The sequence below is a fragment of the Talpa europaea genome, assembly GCF_964194135.1.
Source record: "Talpa europaea genome assembly, chromosome: 9".
Classification (NCBI taxonomy): domain Eukaryota; kingdom Metazoa; phylum Chordata; class Mammalia; order Eulipotyphla; family Talpidae; genus Talpa; species Talpa europaea.
Genome location: NC_140076.1, coordinates 65,893,236 through 65,914,251, shown reverse-complemented (window position 1 = coordinate 65,914,251; position 21,016 = coordinate 65,893,236). Strand labels below are relative to the sequence as shown.

At 48.9% G+C, this 21,016-nt stretch overlaps 1 protein-coding gene across 1 annotated transcript in view; it reads right to left on the bottom strand.

Moving 5' to 3' along the window:
• Positions 1-5,455: 5,455 nt before the first annotated feature.
• Positions 5,456-21,016, bottom strand: part of ERGIC1 (endoplasmic reticulum-golgi intermediate compartment 1) — a gene marked incomplete at both ends in the record, with an annotated part of 107,472 nt that continues 91,911 nt past the window's right edge. Inside the window, 3 exons of the mRNA XM_084242366.1 lie at positions 5,456-5,563; positions 16,669-16,791; positions 19,123-19,223. Of these exons, the coding sequence (XP_084098492.1) occupies positions 5,456-5,563; positions 16,669-16,791; positions 19,123-19,223 (332 nt within the window). The remainder of the gene's footprint in view (positions 5,564-16,668; positions 16,792-19,122; positions 19,224-21,016) is intronic.

Below are 21,016 nucleotides of genomic sequence, written 5' to 3'. Positions count from 1 at the left end.
AGTACCTGGCACATAGGACTCGCAGGGAGTATTTCTGAATTCTGAAGCAGAAGGTGATGTGGGGGAAGTTTGTGACCCCTGACTCTCTCTGGCTTTGCCTCTCCACCACTTCCTGGCTCCTTAGCTTTGGATGAAATATTTAGCCTCTTGGTCCCTCACTTTCCTCATCTGAGAAATGGCAATGACAGTACTTACTTCACTGGTTTGGTTTTAGGAGTAAATGAATCCTTAGCACAATGCCTGGCAAAAGGAAGTAAATACTTCATTCAATGAATGAATAATAATGGCTAATCTTATTAGGTCCACCATTTACTGTCAAGTATTATGCAGCTTTATAAACATGATTTTATTTAACCTGGTAAACAACATTCTGAATGGCTCCTTTCAAAGGCAGGAAAACAGGTTGTGAGTGGGATGGGGCCAGAAGATGAACATGATCCACCACTACTCAAGTGATTGTTACCCTGAACCAATAAAGACAATGGTTACCCCATAGCTACTGATGAGGAAAGAGACCTATCTATTGAGAAAAGGCAAGCTACAAAGTATTAACACAGACTTTTAGTGGTGAACATAATATGTTGACTTATAATGCTTTCCATCCAAAACCTATAGAGCATTTTATTTTTTTTAATTTTTTAAAAAAGATTTATTTATTCATATAAGAACTGGGGTACCGGCCAGAGGTGTGGGGGGTGAGAGGATTCACCAGAGAGAGTGGGGAGCAGAACAAGCAGACTGACTGAAAAACACTGCTGAGGGGAGCAGCGGGTGAGTCAGGAGAGGTCTGCTGTGCCATGTGGGTCACCTCCCTGGCTGGAGATCAAACTCGTGCTGCAGTAGCTGTGGACAGCTTCATAGTCTGAGACTTATCCCCTTGCACCACCAGGGAGGCCCCTATATAGTATTTTAAACAATATTACTTCAGTAGGTTTTTTTTTATAAAACAAAATATTAATGGTAAGATCCCATTTCTTTTTTATTGAAGGGTATCACTGAAACATTAGCAATGTTGGCTTTGTGGGATTAGTGGTATTATGAGCAACTTTAATTTTTCCCTACTTTTCGCTTTTTTTCTGATTTTCCACTAGTGGGACTAGGATCATCTATTAACTGTATAATTAAAATCATGTTTTAAGGATTTTGTCATATTTGTTTAAGAGTCCCAATATTCACTTTGGCTTTCCTCAGCAGACTGTATAAGTTTTAGGAAGACCAACAAAATGAAAGGACCCTCACTATTCTATTTCTTCCTTCCCCCCCTTTTTTTTTGGGGTGGGGGTCTATTTTTCCTTTTGACATATCTAAAATGATCTTGGGGACAGAGAGGGACTCTCACAATTCTTCATAACCCTACAGGCAGGCAGACCTGAGCTGGAATTTCAGCTTTACCACCTGCTTAGCCGTGTGACAGTGACAAGATACTAGATCTCTATTTTCTCCTTCCTAAGAAGGAAGTAACACCCACCTTGGATGATTGCGGTTGAGGATTAAGAAAGATAAGGCCCAAAGAGCATCCATTCCTTCCTGGGCAAGTGGAGAATGCCCAACCCTTGGCAGCTTTTATTACAAGATAAAAATAATTGATTTTTGTTAGAATAAAGTGCATGACCTCATCACTATGTAACTGACAGAAGACAACTGCCTGGAAGGAGACAGGGTCTTGGGTGAACCTTCCTCTCTACACATACCCCTCTCACATTCCTGGGCCACTGCATCTATCTGTATAGGCAGCAAATGAAGGGTTTCTTAAGAAGGGATTAGGACCACCAGGGACCTCCCCCAGTGAGAAAATGTATCTTTATTTCTGGCAGGAATCAAAACCTAATTCCTGGCATCTAGCAATACCAACTAACTACTACAGCTGCCATTTCTGAGTTCCACTGCTATACCCCATTTCTTTCCAAGCTTTGCTCCTCTCTACAACACCCACCTACCCCAGGCAGCATGGGGTGCAGAATATGAGTTACTCCCCTCACTGAAGCCCCCTTGTAACTTCATCTCTTCTGCAGCTACGGTGTCTCCCCAGAAGGGCTGTCTGAACCCCTATTTCTCTAAAGGTTTGTCTGTTATCCCTATTTTGCAATCCTCTTATAGGAAAACACTCATCTGTAACTGGTTAGATCATTGAAATAACTGGTTTAAAGGCAAAATAAAAGCAACACATGCTTACCTTCTGTGTTTTGTGTCAACTAAAAATGCCTTTGCCAATCTTTTGACCGTTAAAAGTTTTTATTGAGGGCCTCCCCTGGTGGCGCAGCGGTTGAGCGCTGGGCTGCGAAGCTGCCAGCAGCCTCTGTAGCGCCGGTTCAATCCCTGGCCACTGGCGAGGGTCCCACATGGCGCACAGACCTCTCCTGCTGCCCACTGCTCCCCTCAGCAGTGTATTTCGTCAGACTGTCTGTTCTGTTCCCTGCTCTGGTGAATCCTCTCCCCCTCCCGAGCTTCTGACTGTACCCAGTGCTTGTATAAATAAATAAATAAATCTTAAAAAAAAAAAAAAGACACCATGGCTCACTTTAAAAAAAAAAAAAGTTTTTATTGAGAAACCTCTATTGGAGGTCTTCATTTTCCTTATAAGGTAAATCATGCCCTTATATAAAACAACCCGAGTTCCAATGTTTGATTTCTTTAACATGGAGTAAGACCTTAGATACTTTCAATGTGAATATAGAATTTCCAAGGACCTTCCTCCCACCCCTCAAGTCTTTTCAGTTGTCTTGTTCCCATCTAATTGGATAGAATTTGGAGGAGTGGCTGGTAACTCACCTTTATCAGGTCTCTGTCAACTTAGTTTTTCTAGATTATTTCACTTTTCTGTCATATTTCATTGGTTAACTAAATCGTAACATTACAGCATAAAGCACAACTGGCATAAAACAGGGTTGAGGATGCCAATAACTCACTACCCATAAACATACTTCTCTTGAGTGCTGGCTGTGAGTGTCATAGTTACTCAAGTATCAGAGAGGATGGTAGAGATGTTAAAGAGAGAATGGGGAGGGCTGACTGGCTTCTACCTTCATCCCCAAGATGTTTGGAAATCTCGTCCCTGGGGATCTGGAAAGACCAAACAGCAGGATGGTAAATATCCATGTTAGTCCATTTCTAACGGTCCATGTCCGCCTCCCTGTGCTGAGCTTCCGGTTGAAAAGAAATGCCAGGTACTTGGATGTTAAGAATTTATGAAATACTTCCCACCTGCAGAGCCCTGGCTCAAATCTGTGGGAAAATGTTAGCCCTCTTCTCAAAGAGATTATATTCTACCTGGGAATACTGACAGATCCCATATAGCATCTTTGAAAACTTATCATACACTATTTCCCTTCATACATGAACTTGTTCTGATCTAGTATAATTAACTTGCATGTATTATAGATTTAATTTCTACAACAGCCCTATATGATAGTAATAAAAATGGTTTCAAGCCTATCTCCCCTTTCACCTATGGAAATTGAGGCACCAAGAGGTTAAGGACCCAGCTAGAATGGAGCCAATCTTCGGATACAGTGTAGGGATTCAAGAAAGGGAGGGTTGAATCCGAGGAATCTTGCCTTTCTGATCACCGTCACAGATCGTTTCCACACTCCCTCTAGAATTAAATTCCATTCTGTCTCTGAACCTGGCCTCCAGGCAACCCCAACACAGTCAAAGAGATAGAACACAGAGCAATATTTCTGAAAATCAGTCTTTTAATCTATCTGAACCCAATGAAATGGGAAAGAACAAAAACATTTTTTCCCTTGAGATTTTGTTTACAAGAATAATGGGCCAGAGGTGTCTCTTCCAATAGGAAACAACCCCTATGTCAGTTTTTTTTAATGCATAAAAGTGAAATTTCAACTCATGTGCATGCCACACATGTCCCCACCCCACCCTGCCCACCCTCTACAGGCACAGACATCCATACAACAAAGGGACTCCTTTCTGTAATTGAGGGACAGCATGTAAAAGGGAAAATATCCATTCAAGTGGTCACAGATATCAGAAATAACCAAATGCAGTTTACACTCACATCATCAGTCGACTCAGATGCAGAAGGGGAAGCTTTTCTGATTGGAATTCAGAGCCAAAAATTATAAATGGCAGAGGATTTGAGCTATCCATTCAGATAATTTTAAAAATCCTTCCACTGGACACACTCCTTAATTACAAAAGTATGCAAACAATTTTGATATAAATGGAAACAGGCGGGCGGCTCTCTCACTGGGGCAGGAGGGCATACCTAAGATTCCCTGGGTGGAATTCATGCCCGGGCCACTGCCCCTCCCTTCAGGACTTCAGGGAAGAATGAGGGGGAGCAGCAGAGTAGAACCCAACTCAGGAGCAATGGGGAGACTATGGACCCCTGCCCCATGGGCCAGGAACATGCTGGCTTGTGGCATCTGCTGGGGGAGCTCAGAGGGAAGTGGGTCACCTCGGGGCTGTAGAGATGTTTAAGGACTGTGCAGCCTCAGGAGCCTAGAAAGTTATGATGTACAGAGAGAAGCAGATGGGTCTGCTTTGCTTCCCCCAGCCAAGGCCTTGGAACCAATGGTGGCATGACTCCCCAGGGATGGAGACATGATTATTTGAGGGCTGCAGAAAAAGGATGCTTCCCATCTAGATATAAGACAGAAACCATGCCTGGTACTCAAAGGAGGGTTCCTAGTCACAACCAGCCCTCCACCCAAGATGCTGTTGCCACACAGCACGGGGGCTGAGGCACATTGGTGGGGGGCTTAGAGGAACAAGGTGAAGAGAGGAAGGGGAACCCAGACCCACCCAGTGACCAGCGGGCAGACTTATGTCTCCACTGTGGCTGCCCAGCACTTGGACATCTGCTTCTTGGAAGAAAAAGGGGTTGGGGGGACAGACTTGAGTCATGGGCTCTGGCTTGGGTAGGCAGGAATGGAGCAGGAGCGAGGGTCTGTCTGCCTGTCCGCTGCCTCTCAGGGGCTTGCCTGGGAAGTACCATCCTTTACGGAAGGGGCCAGGTGGGAAGTACCTTAGGCAGCCTGGTCCAGAGCTGAGAGCCCAGGTTAGGGCTGCACTGCCCAGGGTAGGGGGGAGGAACCACGAGATTAGTGCATCCAAATGGTGGGGAGCTGCAAGATTGTCAAAGCCTGGCTGAGCGCTGGTTAACATGGATTCTGGGCTGTCCTCCTGAGAGAGAAGGGACAGCCCTTCCAGGAGTGGTCCCAACATCCCTGAGCCTCTCCCAACCTGCCTCTGGTCTTGGGGCTCCCCTGGAAAAGGGGCACCACGACTTTAGGCCAGGTAATTTGTTAAAATTAAACATGGGGAAAAGAGGTAGCTGCGAAACCTTGAGCCACCCCTTTGCTACCACCACCCCTACTTTGGGATGCAGCCAGATCCTGGGCCAGATAGAGGGCAGGAGAAGACAGGGCACTGGAGGCAGGGCTGGCGGTCTCCTGGGTCCCCCTGGCCCTCAGTCATTGGGCCAGGAGGGTTGTCAATGCATCTTGCCCAACTGGATTTTCTTCCAGGCCTCTGAGGCTGTGAAGATACACGAGTCCAGGATGCCGGCCACAGTGAAGGTCCCGCCAATGATGGCACAGATCTGAAAGGAGTCAGAGGTCAGTGGTGGAGGGAGCACCAGGCCAGACCCCTCTGGTTAGACGCGCTTTGCCCCACTAGTTATACCCATCACGCCCACCTCGTGGTAAGCAGCAGATCTGAACATACCCAAGGCTCCAAATGTCCCACTTGTTGGATGAGGAATTTAGTAACAATAGAAGTAACCAGCTTGTGACCAGCTCCTTTAGTTCTCACATTAACCTCCAAATGAGGAAGGTGGTAATTCGATCCACTTCACAGGTGAAGAAACTGAGGCCTATTTAGATAACTATGTTCACACAGTAACAGCTGTGTGACTTGAACTTGGTTCAAGTCTTAACTTCTACTCTAAATTTATCAGATATTTACAATCCCATTTGCATAAGAATGGGAGGGTCAGAAAGGCAGCACCTGTGACCCCAGGTCATGTAGCTAGGAAGCGGCAATCCTGGGACCTGATCCCGAGTCTGATGGAGCCAGGCTCAGTGCTGCCGTGACAGAGGTCTGGGGTGGGCTGAACAGGCAGTTCTGGCCTGAATGGATTAGACTTGAGAAACTCTCAAAGCCTGCACTGTTATCAGTGGGATGGGCAGTAGCCACATAATCAGACCAATAAATCAAGATGACAAGCAAGGCAAGGGCTAGAGAGGAGAGGGGTACTATGGCACTACCAGAAAGCTTCTATTAGGACAAGGTTTCTTATGGCACTACTGACACGTGGGACCAGGGCAGGGGAGCAGGCCTGTGCTTTAGAGGATGTCTAGCAGCATCGGGGACTCCACCTGTGAGATACCAGCGGGATCCTCTCCTCCCCGTTGTGACAACCCAAATATCTTCAAACATTGTCAAGTGGTGTCTGGACGTCAAAATCATCCCCAGATGGGGCCTCCCTGGTGGCGCAGGCAGTTGAGCACAGCGCTGTGAAGCTGTCTGCAGCCTCTGCAGCGCCGGGCGCCGGTTCAATCCCCGCTGGCCGTGGAGATACTCACGTGGCAAGTAGACCTCACCTGTCTCGCCCGCTGCTCCCCTCAGCAGTGTATTTCAGTCTGCCTATTCTGTTCCCTGCTCTGTCTCTGGTGAATCCTCTCACCCTCCTGCACATCTGGCCTGTACCCCGTTCTTGCATAAATCATCCCCAGATGAGAACTGCTATGCAATGAACGTCACCAGTGTGGCTGCACGTCCCAGCTTTCTGCACATCATAATGTAACCACCACAACAAAACAGGTGCACCTCTCTCCCAGCCTCAGGGAACCCCCAGGTCAACCCTTGGGACCAAGTTCTATTCTTTTTTTTTTTTTTTTTAAAGATTTATTTATTTATTTATTTATGCAAGCACTGGGTACAGTCAGAAGCACGGGAGGGTGAGGGAATTCACCAGAGCCAGAGCAGGGAACAGAACAGGCAGAAGGACCGAAGTACACTGCTGAGGGGAGCAGCAGACGGCAGGAGAGGTCTGCGCGCCATGTGGGACCCTCCTCCGGTGGCCGGGGAGCAGCCGGGGATCGAACCAGTGCTGCAGAGGCTGCAGGCAGCTTCGCAACCCAGCCCTCAACCACTGCGCCACCGGGGAGGCCCCAAGTTCTATTCTTGAACCTATTTTACGGCCAAAGAAACTGAAGCACAGAGACACTGAACCACTGGTCCCGTGCCAAAGTGAGTGGCAGAACTGGGGTTCATGTGTTTAGAATCTGCAGTTGCTGCTGTGTAGGCAGGCAAGGCCCACCTAACTAAATTACTAACTTTGCTTTGAAGTCATCACAACTCCGCTCGTGACATAGCAAGTGAATGCTATGTTTGACTCAAAACTTCCTGGCATACCTGAGTTGCTTTCTGGTGCCTTTGAAAGAATTAAAAGATGGAGATGGACACTAAAAGTCCGAGGTTTGCAAGGAACCTTTAAAAGTATTTTTCTCCTTTAGTATCCACTTTATTCAATCCTTAAGAAGTAACACCACCCATCACCCTGTATGACCAAGGAGGGAGACAACTCTTCCCTTATGTACTCATGGGGCCCAGAGAGGGAAATAATTTGTTCAAGGTCACACAGCAGAGCCAAGTCTGTCTGCCTTCAGAGCTCTCTTTCCCCTATGCTACATTTAAGAGGCACTTCAATGACCACTGGACTCAGGAGAAATCAAGTTGGGCTGCCCCAGAGTACCCCTGAGGCTGCCCAGGAGGTACCACATGGCAGCCAGCTGACATGTGATCACTAGAGGACTCTGGGAAATGGCAGAGCTTTAATGGATCCTCTGGTGCCAATGGAGGAGGCCAGGAGACACAGCGGAGGCGAGAGGGAAGTGCGAATCGAACCAGTGTTTATTTTTAAAGTGATATTTCCATGAGATGAGCTAAGAGGAGGCCTGTGAGGCCCAAAACAGACAGAGCTAGTCTGTATGGATGGTTGTAAATGGAGCAGCTGACATTCCAGTAATAACAGCCCAAGAAACTGGAGCAGCCCCCCAGGGAGTGGAGAGGCTGGGGGGCGCTGGGGGGATTATTATAAAGTGTTTTCAGCGGGCAAGTCCTGCCAGCCTCCAAGCATGACGCAGGGGCACTTTTCAAGGAAGATGACGGCAGGGGTGCTGGTTTATTTCGGTAGAGTGGATCAGATGATGGGAGATTTTATACCGCAAAATGCTTTTAGAGCCTGGATCAGAGGATAGGAAAATGTGACTTAAGTGTAATGGAGCAAATAATAAAAAAATAAAAAATAACCACACACACACTCATCTATATTCACCTACACATAATTTGGAACCCGACTGCCTATGATTCACACGCAGCTGGCACCCAGTCTGAAGCCTCCTCTCACTGGGCTAGGAGGGAGCAGGAGGAGACAACACATGTATTGAGGTACATAAGAAAACACAGAGCTGTGGGGAAACTGAGGCCCTGGGGCACCACAGAGTTGCTGTCAGTCTAGGGCTAAAGAAGGGCCAGTGCTAAGCTCCCAGGTATATCTGATTTTAACCAGTTTGGCAGCATGGCCCCCACTAACCTCCAGCTGTGGTAGATGCTGGTCAATAGTTAAGTAAGGAGGGGGGTCTTCCAAAGTTGGGGGAAATCTAGCAGGCTGCCTGGAGGTACTGAGGTCCCCACTTATATTCATCTTCAGGCAGCTCAGGCCTCCCAGACACTCAGATCTGTAGATGGATTGGCGTGAGGTGAAGCAAGGCTGTGAATAGAGGGGTCCCAGGTGCTCTCAGGCTGTGGGGCTCCCTGCATTCAGACATAGGGGCTCACACAGAAACCCCTGTGCCACTGACCACCACATCTGGATGGCCCCAGGCGGTGGCAGTCATGGTCATCTGTCCCGAGGTCACAGTTCCTCTGAAACATGGGGAAATGGATTTGTGAGGCTGCACTTGATGGTGTACGTGGCTTTAGACTCATGCCTTCCATAAGTAGCAGCCAGATAACAGGCTTTGCCACGTTTGCGATTCCTGGGCTGATGTGGGGGAAAAAGTGACCAACCACTCAAGTGGATCTCAAGAACAGTAAGAAGAAACGGCATGGGTGAAGGGAGGAGGTGACTCGCCTCTCCCTGACTGATGGGGCCCAAGATGACAAATGAAAATAAAGTAAATCATGCCCTGACACTTGGGCCCCACACCCTGTTCTACACACAGAACAGCAGAGAACAGGAGAGAACAGGGCCTCTGTGAGGTACAGAGGGGGAGGTGTGAACCTCCTCTCTGTGGACTTGAGCAGAGTGATGGAGGTGAGTAGGGCCCCCTCCAGTCTTTTTGGGCCTCAGTGTTTTCTTCTACAAAGTGGGAGAACCACCCCTACCTACCTTCCCATTGTCCTGCTACAGGAAATGCCACCGGAGCACCGAGCACTGAGTAGGTACTCAGTGAATGAGACCTAACCTTATCTTTCACTAGCCTGGAAGGTCCCAATACTGTTGTTAAAAGAAAGGTTAAGGGGCCTCCCTGGTGGCACAAGGGGTTAAGATGTAGCACTATGACGCTATCTGCAGCCACTACAGCATGAGTTTGATCCCCGGCCAGGGAGCTACCCACATGGCACGGCAGACCTCTCCTGTCTCACCCACTGCTCCCCTCAACAGTGTGTCTGCCTGTTCTGTTTCCCACTCTGTCTCTGGTAAACCCTCTTACCGTTCCCCCTGTCTACCTCCTGCCTGTATTCCAGTTCTTGTATTCATAAATAAATCTATCTTTAAAAAATAATAAAAAAATAAATAAAACAGAGGTCAAGAAGTGTTTGAGATGAAGAACATCCCTTTGGGGCAAAGCACCTCAGGCCAGATGTTGTGTGCATTCTTTGGCTGGTCAGGGTGCTCCTCCTGTCTCCCCAATGCCTTATGCTATTTCTTAAGTTCTTGCTGTTCTAAACACTCAAGGGAGAGAAGAGAGCAGGAGTAACAGACACAGTAGGTCAGCATCAGCATGTGTCTGATGGGAAAGTAAAGGAGGGAATGAATGTGAGAGAAAGAATGAATGAGGAGTCAGTGCATGAATGAGTGAGTGAATGAATGAATGACTTGCTCAGCAAAGGAGCAGAATTCCATGCCCAAGGCAGGGGGCAAAGGTGGCTCACTCACAGGGGTGTCAGCCAGAAGCTGGGGTGTGGAGGAGGAGGAGACTTGGGATGATTAGGGCCACTCCCATCTGTGTGCCCTTATTCACTCTAGCCCCCTGTGCCTCAGTTTCCTTATTTTTACAAGTGGGAAGGCTTATCCTCACCCGTCAGGACTGCCATGGAATTAAGACAGCATCCTTTAATGTCAGTTCCCTTGGCCCCTCTGCTGCTCTTCTACCTCCCCCAAGGTTGGAGGTCCCCTCAAGGGGGACAACCTCCAGGAGAGGTGGAGAGGGGTGAGGGAGCAGGGAGACTGAGAGAGCAAGGCTGCTGAGCCAGGAAGGGTCACCACAGCTGGCAAGCACAAGCCCTCTGGCCAGCGGCCCCAGCCCCAGAAATAAAATGAGGACAACTCAATATCCAGGCCCCAGTGAGTCTGACAGAAACACATTACTTTGCTTTCATCAGAAGTCATCAATAATGCCCTTTTGTTCTTACGCAGAGACTTCCTCCCTGTGGTCCTCCCAGCTTCCCGACCTTCTACTGCGGTGAGAATGAAGTCAGTTTGTCTACCTTGAAAAGAAAGGGTGTGTGTGTGTTTCCCTTACATTTTAATTGCGGCTCTTAATTCCTTATAATATGGAAAGGATGAGTTCCAGGAGAGCTGAATCCTTCTGTTGTTCCTCCAGTGAGAACATTTTCCAAATCCACAACCACTCGCCTGCCCCCACCCCCCAACCCACTGACTTTTTGGTGCTGTGTAATGAAAAAGTGAGACACACCCCACAGTGAGGGTGGGGGAGGCAGATGGGTCTACAGTAATCACTCCTGGGGTGGATCCCAGCTCTGCCGTCTGGCTGGAAAGGCCACTTGACCTCTCTGAGTCTCAGTTTCTCCCATCTGTAAAATGGGGTTCGCAAGGAAGCCCCAGATGACCTGTCTAGTTGCCTGTTGTACTGTAAGTGCCCAGAACTGTCCGTTCACTTTCTTCGTCAGTCACCAGGGCTTGAAAAGCTTGTGGAAAAGGCACAGTATGAGGACATAAATAATGAACCCAAATCCCATCAGATGCAGGTGGCGGCAGACAGACTGGAGCCACAGATGAGAACACCAGAGCCATGGAGAGGCAGGGGGGCTGTCTCAGAAGGGAGGCTGATGACCGGGTGCTGGAAAAACTGGGGCAGGGGTAGGGTTGGGGTGGAGGAAAGGGTGTGGTGGTCTCCACCCTGAGGTGTCACACCCATCCGAACCCCCTGTAGTGCAGGGGTCTGGGGAGGGGGAGTGGTGTCCTCTCCTCTCACTTTTACAACAGCCGCAGAAAGTCCACCTCCCCCTCTGAAAAAACCTCGGCTTAGCACCTACTACGTGCAGGGTCTGACATGGCACTTTCTGTATCCTCACTTAATCTTTGCAAGCCCCAGGGAAAATGGGTGACCCCCCCATTTCATGCACCCTCTTTTTATAGGTGAGGAAACAGGTTTGGAGAGGGAATGACTCCTCCAAGGTCACATATACCAGGTAGGGGAGGGTGATGAGGTATGGGGACTGCAAGTTACCCTGCTTTACCCCCAACCTTGAGGGCTCCCCTCCATCTTTATGCTTCTTTATATTGTGTTCTCTCAATTTGGTTAAGTCCTGAAATAAGGGGTCCCTGTCAGCATTGTTTATGCTGTTATATATATAAGAAGCGCTGTGGCTATAAAGAGTAGGTATGATTAGTGAAATGGAGCCCACTTCATTCTCAAATTCCTTGTAAGTCTCAGAATCTGCCTCAGAAAAGCAAGCACAAGAAGCCTCCGTTCCAATGGTGACATCTGCATTCAGACCCCATTGTGTCCCTGCTACACAACCTTCTGGAAGATCTAGCTGTGCTCTATTATTTCCAAGGATCTGAACTAAAGTTTGTTTTGGCTTTCCGGGCATGTTTCCTGCTAATTTGCACTCTGTTCTGTTTCTCAGCTAATGACACCTGCTCAGGACCCCCCTGTGCTGTCCCAGGTCAGGGACCAGAGATGACTAAGACTAGATCCTGGCTTCCTGAAGCTTGCACTAGGCAAAGAGGGCCACATGAGGAAAGTCTGAGCAGGAGAAGATGGGGGCTCTGAAAGGGCTGGGGTGCCGATCCCTCTACAAAGTCGGTCTTTCCCCAACTCATGCACCCTGGCAGGTAAGAAAGTCTCAGTTTTAGGTTGATCTCTTCTCAGTTCTTTTTATCCCCCCCCCCCCGCCCCCAATCTGGCTGCCTCTGTCTATGGCAAATTCCTGGAGGTGATGACTGAAAGGTAATCAGATAGGGCGGGAAGGCTTGCAAACAACAATCACTCAGTCTTAGATGGACTGTTTGTAGTTTTTTTGTAGTTTCTGTATGTATGACTATGATTTGATCAAATACGCTCACAGTATCCACTTGTTTACTGCTATATTTTCATCCTGATTCCCAGGAGGGAAGCCATGGTATCAAAGGATCCTGGCGTCTACCAGAAGACTCCATGGTTTGGGAGGGGGCTGATGCTGAACATCCTTGAGAGTCCCTGTGTTTGAGGATGGAGGCTCCCAAGCTGGGGGTGGAGGGTGGGGGGTGGGGGATGTAGCCAAGGTGGACTTGGAAATCGAGTCCCAGTCTTGCCATCTGCTGGCTGTATGATCTTGGATGAGTTCCTTCTCCAATGTAGGCCTCAGTTAATTCATATATAAAGGAGGAATGACATCATCGACCTTGGCAGGGGGGTAAAAGAACTAACTGTAGTTACCCCTCACATAATAAGCATGGCTATGAGCCCTTCTTCAAGCAGCTGGCCCTTGTATATTGGTGAACCCCCTCTGTGCTGGATGCTAGGGACACAGAAGAACTCAGACCTGGGCCCATCAGAGCTTGGCAACTATAGAGCACACTCTAAAGTTTGGGGGATCAATTCACTAGCAAGGAGCACATGGAAGGAGTATATGTAATTCAACTATCCCGGCAGCTTCACGGGAGTCCAGCCCAGACTCTTTGGTGGTTAAAAACTGTCATGGCCATATTGGCCTTATTTGGCACTTGTGATTTCTGGCTGTTCCCCCAAATAGAAGAGAACACACACGGAAAGAAAGGTGACGCCCCCGAAGCCATCCAATCTGTCACCACTTCCCACTTGAAGACAATCTCAAAAAAAAGTGCTTCAGCAAGTGGCAGGGGACAAGTGTACATGTGTGGGAGGGGGCATTTTGAAGGGGATTACTTGCATGTTAAATACCATCTGTTTATTCCCTCTGTGGGGGAATTTTCTGGACCAGCATAAAAAAGAGGTCTGAGCAAGGTGCCCCATCCAGCCTGGGGAAGCCTTCCAGGAAGAGGACCCTTCCTCCGTTCAGGTTCCCCATGAACAGGTCCTTTATAGATCATGAGATCATGGCAGGGTAACCGCGAGGAAGCCAGGCACCTTGCCCTTACAAATGAAATGCATCAACAAGCCCCACCTGCCTCTCCCCTCCACATCCACACCCTTGGCTGCACCTACCCTTCATTCCAGCCCACCCACAGCTGCCCCTGCAGCCTTGCAGCCGCCACATGGCCACGTCCTGGCCTAAGCCTCCTCTTTGGCAGTCCCTCTGAGGAGCTATTTGCAGAGGCCCCCATGTGGGTGTGGGGGCTTTAAGCACAAGTGTTTGATTTTAAAGAGAGAGAAAGAGACATCACAGCAGGTGTCCCCACTCCATCCGGGCCCCACCCGGCCCTTGGAGGCTCCCCAGCCCTTTGTGCGGGTGGGGGTGTGTGTGTGTGTGTGTGTGTGTGTATGTGTGTGTGTTTGCGAGAGTGCACGTCATCCCCACATCTGCTGTCCTGTGACAAGAGCCTTTGATGCGCCACAATGACGCCATCTGCCAGGGACAGCCGGCTGGCTCACGGGCGGGGGGGGGGGGGGCGCGCCTGACCCCCACGGTTGCCACGGTAACCAAGATGGGAGCCTATGGCCTTCAGAAGAAACTGCAGGCTAATGATGTCAGGAGGTTCCCTCCAGTGAGCCTAGACTTGAATGGAGATGGGCCAGACATACATGGAGGAGAGGCTGAAGGCAGAGGGGAGGGGAAGGAGGTAATGAGTCCTGGAGGTGGTTAGCCAACTGGGTGATAAAAGGCAGTCTCTTCCCTGTGACTTATTGGGATTCCTGGCTGTCAGAAATCCATTCCCATTGATGGAGGCCATATGGTCTTCACAAGATGCCACCTTGGGCACCCCTGCACATACTGTTCCATTGGCTCAGACCTGCCCTTCACCATACCTAGAAAACATCTCCTCATCCTCAAGGAACCATCTTAAGGCTTCCTTCTTAGAACTCCATCTGTGGCCACCTCTCTGCTGCTGCGCCTGGTGCTCAGCTCCTGGTGCTCTTGTTGGACTGGACTATAGGGTTCTGGATGCTCACCTCCCCAGGGGGAGTTGCTTGAGGGCAGGGGCATGTCTGATTCAGTCAAACCTGCTGCCGGGCACAGCACCCAGGCACAGTCACTTCTAGTAAACGTTAAGTGCGTAAGTGGAGTCAATTCACTTCTCAACCACTTGCCAAGGGGTTTCAACACTCAGAGCCTTAGAGGTGTGGCACACAGGGGCCAAGGGGAAGGGGCACAGGAATGAGAAGGAATATAGGGGTCTCTCTGCCACTGTCCATGCCACAGACCCCAGGGCATCCAGGGAGCAGACCTCACTAGTACAGAGGCACTTCCTGTGTCTTAGTTTCTGTCTTATTCTGGTAGGCAGTGGGAGTTCTGGGAAAGAATCTGCTCCCAGGCCCACTTGAGGGGCTACCCTGTTGGCTCTTGGGTAAAATCACTTGCTCAGAAATTCCGATTTTTGGGTCAAGGGACTTCTTTATCTCCCTCCAAAGTGGCCAAGTCACTTTACCTATGCACCAGAAAGCACATGATGGTACCCGACTTCCCATCTTCCCAGTCTTTATGGTGGCAGGTCTTTAACATCTGCCAGTCTGACAGGACTCCCATGTTCTGTGAGCACAGGGCTGTTTTCATTCTTGTTCCTTCAATTTTTACTGAAGCTGGGACTCTTTCCACCACCAGCACAGGCTCCTTTGTGAAAGGCCAGTCTTCACCTTTTTTGGTCATTGAGCTTTTTCTTACTGGTTTGTAGGAATTCTTTATATATAAATTCCCAAGAGTTCTCTTTCCTTATATGTGTGGCCAATGTCTTTTCCCAATCTCTGTCAGGTGTTTAACTTTATGTTAGGTGCCCTTTGTTGAACAGAAGCTTCAATTTTTTATGGAATCAAAGAGCAGAAAAGGTTGTTTTGAGGCTCACAGAAATGCCAGACTTTTGACACTCTTTGTATCCACCTGTTTTTCTAGAACAGCAAAGAGCTTTCCTTTCATGATCTGCTCTGAGTCCCACAGGCCCTCGGAGATAGGGAGAGGAAGGATTATTCTTCCTATTTCACAGAATAGAAGACAAAGGCCTTGTTGCAGACATCTGATCTTTTGACCTCCTACCACCCACTCCTCCCTCTTTGAGCAACTGGTCCCTGATTTTCTCTCCAGGTCCTCCATCTCCTCATCATCCTCGTCCTTGTGGTCTGGGTGGAGGTGACCAACAGGAGCATTCCCCTCCCTGAGTCCAGCCAGTAACAGTGCTCTCCTATCAGGGACCTGGGTGGGATTATTGTGAAAGAGGCACTTTCTACTGGTAAATCCTATTTGAAAATGGAGCCAGAACAGAGGAAAGCGAGATGAAGACCTATTCCTGACAATATTCACGCCTGGATCCAGCCACAAATGAGGACTACTAAATCCTCAGGCCAGTTTGATGTGAGGCTCTGGCTCTTCTCTAAGAGCAGGAAATGAACAGAGCAAGGGCTAGGGCTTCACTCTCGTATCAGTATTAAAAGGACGAAGAAGCACAGAAGCCTAATGACCTTCAAGTCTCAATTTCCAAATCTGTGAGGTAGGGATAATCATCCCATCTTGGCTGACTTTACTTACCAAACATCTCCCTGCGTCTTGGCTGAAGCAGGGCACTGTGAGCCTGCTGTTCTAAATGGAAGACCAGGCAATAATATACTGGATAGAAATAATCAGCATCAAAGAAAACTGACATTGGCTTGAAGCTGCCCCATGAAAAATCGGATTTGATGGAGACAATGGCAAAAAAGAAAGAAAGAAAAGAGAGCAGGCAGGCAGGCAGGAAGGAAAGAAAGAAATCTGACAACATCGGCAGCTATAGTTGGACAATAGACATGGGGAAAAACTGAGTTAAATCTTCATTGTCCAACTTACAGAGAAAAGGACAAACCCTCCTACGAATAATTTCTATATAAAATAAACATTTAGAGAAGATCATGAGCATCTATTTGGACCATATGAAGAACTAATTAAGGAATTAAATTGTATTTAGTGACAGTCCCTCTGAAAAATTTTTCTTGATGAAATGCCACGTATATTGACATGGTTCTGAAGACAGGTTTAAACCTTGTAGGATTAGCCTAGCCCTGCGGGCTGATGCATCCTAATTCTCACAGACCTGGTCAGGTTGCCGAAGGAGGGAGCCTACCCACGGCCAGCGCCACGCCCACTCACCGTGGTGATGAACCTGTACAGAGGCTGCCGTCTCTCCGTGTACTTGACTGTAATTGGGCTGAGGTCATAGCGGAACCAGATAGCGGGGATGATGCGTCCTGTGTGGCTGTAGGCCACGTACTCCTGGTCAGAGGAGGAGAGAAGGGGGCGGGAATATGAGAATCAGAAGCACAGAGGGGCTTCCCTTCCCCCATCCTTTCCCTAGCCAGACTCCACAGTGCCCCCCCTCATACCCTTTCCCTTGGACAACACTGCGGGAGGCATTTTTGACCCTTTTGGCTGCTTGGAAATGTATCATATGACCTGGAAGCAGCACCAGAATCAAAATATAAATCTGAGAGCAGAGATGTAGCAGGAACAAGAGTGACTCGGGCTCAGTCTGAGGCCTATTGCTTCCTTCCATTCCTGGCCCTGCAAAAGCTCTGCTCTATTAAAAGACAATTTACTAAGTTCTTCTCCTCTGGGTCGGTCAGTGCTGGTGGCTGTGGACCCCCAGGGGAGTAAACCCCACCCCTTCCCCAGCGGGGGTCACAGTCAGGAGGAAGCACACATTGTGACTGTGGACCAGGGAGTACCAAGGGGGTCATGACAGATCGGTGGGGTCCTGAGGGGTGTGTGAGCATGTGTGTTAGCACACGTGTGTTTATGAGCATGTGTGTGAAAGACCAGCATTAAGGTCACGTGTGGTGCATCCTTCTTAAGAGAAGGAACACGCTGACCTGGTGAGCCAGAGCCATACCTTCTGAACGGGCACCCACTGGGCTCACAGGATGCTGAGGGGCTGAATCCCTAGAGTGTTCTCTGTGGCCTGGGCACGTCAAGCTAGTGCAAACCTCTCATAATGTATGACTGGATGCAACACTCCAGTGGTACCCCCAGACCACCATGCCTGAGAGTGCCTGGGCCTGAAGGCTGAAGCAGCCATGCTTGCGCTGAGGCCAGCTGGGACCAAAGGCACAGAGAGAGCTGAGTAAGCTCTCCTGGCCACTGGGCCCTGGCCAGAGCCTCAGGCAAAACAAGATCAGCTTTCTCCAGGGAGAGCTAATGGGCAAGGGGCTTGGGTTACATTCCAGAGCTGAGGGACAGAGAAAAATAATGAGAAATTGCAGTGATGGGCCCTATGGTCCCAAAACCTTCTTTGTGGGCCGAGCAGTTTTTAAAGCATTGGTTCATTTGATAGCAATCTTATGAGGTGTGTTCCCACTCCACAAGTGAGCAAACTGAAGCAAAGAGAGGTCCATTGGCCAGTCCCAGGTCTCATAGCCAGTGAGAGACAGAGCCGTGATGCACCTGTGTGGGCTCCATGGCCCATGTACTTTCTGCTCAGATGTCCTGGTCTGGTAGGTGCTGAGCACTTGAGGGTCACAGTGAGATGCCCTCCAAGAAACAGAACACAAAGAAACAGGGCTGCCTTTGGAGAGTTACCCCAGAATATCAGCACAGGTGATGAGAGCACAGGGACCAGAGTCACTCAAAGGGAGCAGTGCCCAGTCTGTCAGACTCAGTAGACCCTTGTTCAGACAGAGCGAGGTGTCTTCAAGAGCCCAGTTTCAGAGTCCAAGGAGAACCCAGTTCAAATCCTTATTCAGTCATATTATAGTTCTCCGACCACCTCTCAGTGCTTTAGTGACCAAAACTGTAAAATGGGACAAAAATAGTCCCAGTGTCATGCTGTCATGATTGAAAATGATGATGGAAGCAGAAAACTTAGCATAAGGTCCAACCCTTAGTAAGTAATCAATAAATAAAAGCTACCACTTTTAATTACGCTCGACAATATATTACTTAAAAGGGGCTAGGGCCAGTCTGGCATGAAAGGAAAAGAGTGACTGAAAGGTAAAGTGACATGAAAGGTAAAGACCCATCCATGGGGTCTCTTTTGGGGGTGCCTCAACCACTAGGCATCCAGCTCTCATGTGCCCTTGGCAGGTTCACCTCAGGGAAGCTTGGGGCTGTCTCTGAAACCACAAACTGTTGCCCATCTGTTCTGCTGGCTCTGTACCCACTTGGGTCTGCCTGCTTCTCCATGACGTAGCATGTTGGAGTTCTGGCATTCCCTTTCATCAACCACCACCCAGAATGATTCACTAGTCTCATGATTTTGGATAAAGTGCTTGTGCCCCCCAAGCTGGAGTGTCTGTCAGGTGCTGACCTGGTCCTGAGTCTGAAGGACTGGGGGGCAGATGCTGCCAGGCCATGGAGACGCTTGCAAGCCCTGGGAACTCTGGGGGAGGCCACCCGCGTGGTCTTTCTCAAACATATCACACCCTGTTCCTTGTTAGATTCCCTGTCCTGGGCACCAGCCTCCCATCATGATCCAGGGCCAGAGCCTAGACATCCCCTCGGGCGACCTAAGGGAACCTGGGGAAATCTGGCCTGCACACTTGTCGCCTCTGCTCTCCGCCAGCAGAGGGCATGCTTGCATGCAGCTGGGCCCGACCTCTGCCCAAGTACCTTGTTGGCCACTGTGTACTGGTAAGAGTACTGCTGCTTGCCACTCATGTCCTCGTAAACCGTGGGCACAATCTTCAAGATGTAGTCATGGGAGGCGAGGGCTGTGGGAAGGACACAGCAGGATGAAACTGAGGGCCGAGCACTGCCAGATGGCAACTCTCTCTATTATCATTTCAACAATGAACCTACTTGGCATTGCTGGGATGCTTGGTCCTGACATTTTCCCCACCAAGTCATCCCTCTTCCCTTTTCCCCTTACACATCAGCAGTTGAGAGACCCTACCTGTCAGGACCTTTAACTCCTGCACGGCATATAATATTAACATCCTAGAAACAACCCAGATGTCCATCAACAGGACAAGCATTGAAGACTGGGTGCTGCAGAGGCCACTGTCCAAAAGAACTCGATGAAAGGCAGAGAACCAAATTCTACAACAGGGTGTATCTCATGTTTCTATGTATTGGGGACAGGGGAGATGCCATATATATGTGTGAATAGACTGAAGAATTTTCTGGAAAGATACCCAAGAAATCATTAGCATTTTAGCCTCTGGGAGGAAGGCAGGATTGGATAAAGATCGTACTTCATTGTGGTCCTGCTTGAACACTATTGCTTTATAAGCTAATTGTGCTTAAGTTTTAAAAACAAGGAGCCTACCAAACCAGAAAGACAGCATCAATGAAAACAGATTCATTTCTTTCCCAATTTTCTTTTTTTTTCTTTTTTAAGATTTCTTTTATTTATACAAGAGCTGGGGTACAGGCCAGAGGTGTGGGAGGGTGAGAGGATTCACCAGAGACAGAATGGGGAGGAGAACAGGCAGACGGACTGAAAGCACTGCTGAGGGGAGCAGCGGGCGAGGCAGGAGAGGTCTGCCTTGCCATTTGGGTATCTCCCTGGCCGGCCAGGAATCGAACCCATGCTGCAGAGGCTGTGGACAGATTCACAGCACTGCACTCAACCCACTGCACCACCGGGGAGGACTCTTTCTCAATTTTCAATGACAGGGAGATCAGTTCTTTCACCTGAGCCTGACCTACTCCACTGTCATTCTCTCCCCAGCTCCAGTAGTTGGGGAAGGCTGCTGAGCTCAGGGATGGCATCTTACTGACTCCTTACTCACATCTGTGTCTCCAGCGCCTCTTACAAGGCTGGTATGGAGAAAACAGTGGCAAATGCTTACTGAATGAATGAACAGACAGCAGGATGACTGATCAGAGGCATGAATGGAAGAGCAGATGAATCAGCGTCTGATAAGCATGAGATAACTGGAATCAAACACCAGGCTGATAGAAGGCTGCCCAAGGCTGCCAAATATCACCCGGAAAAGGTATAGATTGCCTAGGTCCCTCTGGGAGGCTAAGAAAGTTCAATGACCTCTCTTATTGCCTTCTGGAATCACAGGGACCATGGAGCTAAAACATCATAGAAATTTGGGCTTATGGGTTCTAATTCTAGTCTCCTGGCTGAGTCAGTTCTGAGTACTTGGGTTCTTCTGTAAAAAGGTAGGTGATGTTGGTGGCGTCACTGCCTCTTCCTGCCAATACTTCGTCTTTGTGACGAAGGGCAGTGCTTCCTGAACCAGCCTGGTGCCTCTGAAAGCCTGGGGAACCCCCTGCAGCTCAAGGTCAAGCCCCAGAAGACCTCAGGACCCCTCTGCCCAGCCCTGCATTGGTCCTCTGATGTCAGAATTTCTGGCATCACTGGGATTTAAAAGGCCTAGGTCCCATCAGAGCTTTTCATACTTTAGATTTGGTGCGGAGTCTAGAATCTGCATTTTAAATTAGGAACCCTAAGCCCACACTTGAAATGCATCCTGCATCACTTAACAACAGGGATAGGTTCTAGAAAGGCATGGTCAGTCCATTTCATTGTTGTGTGAACATGCCATGT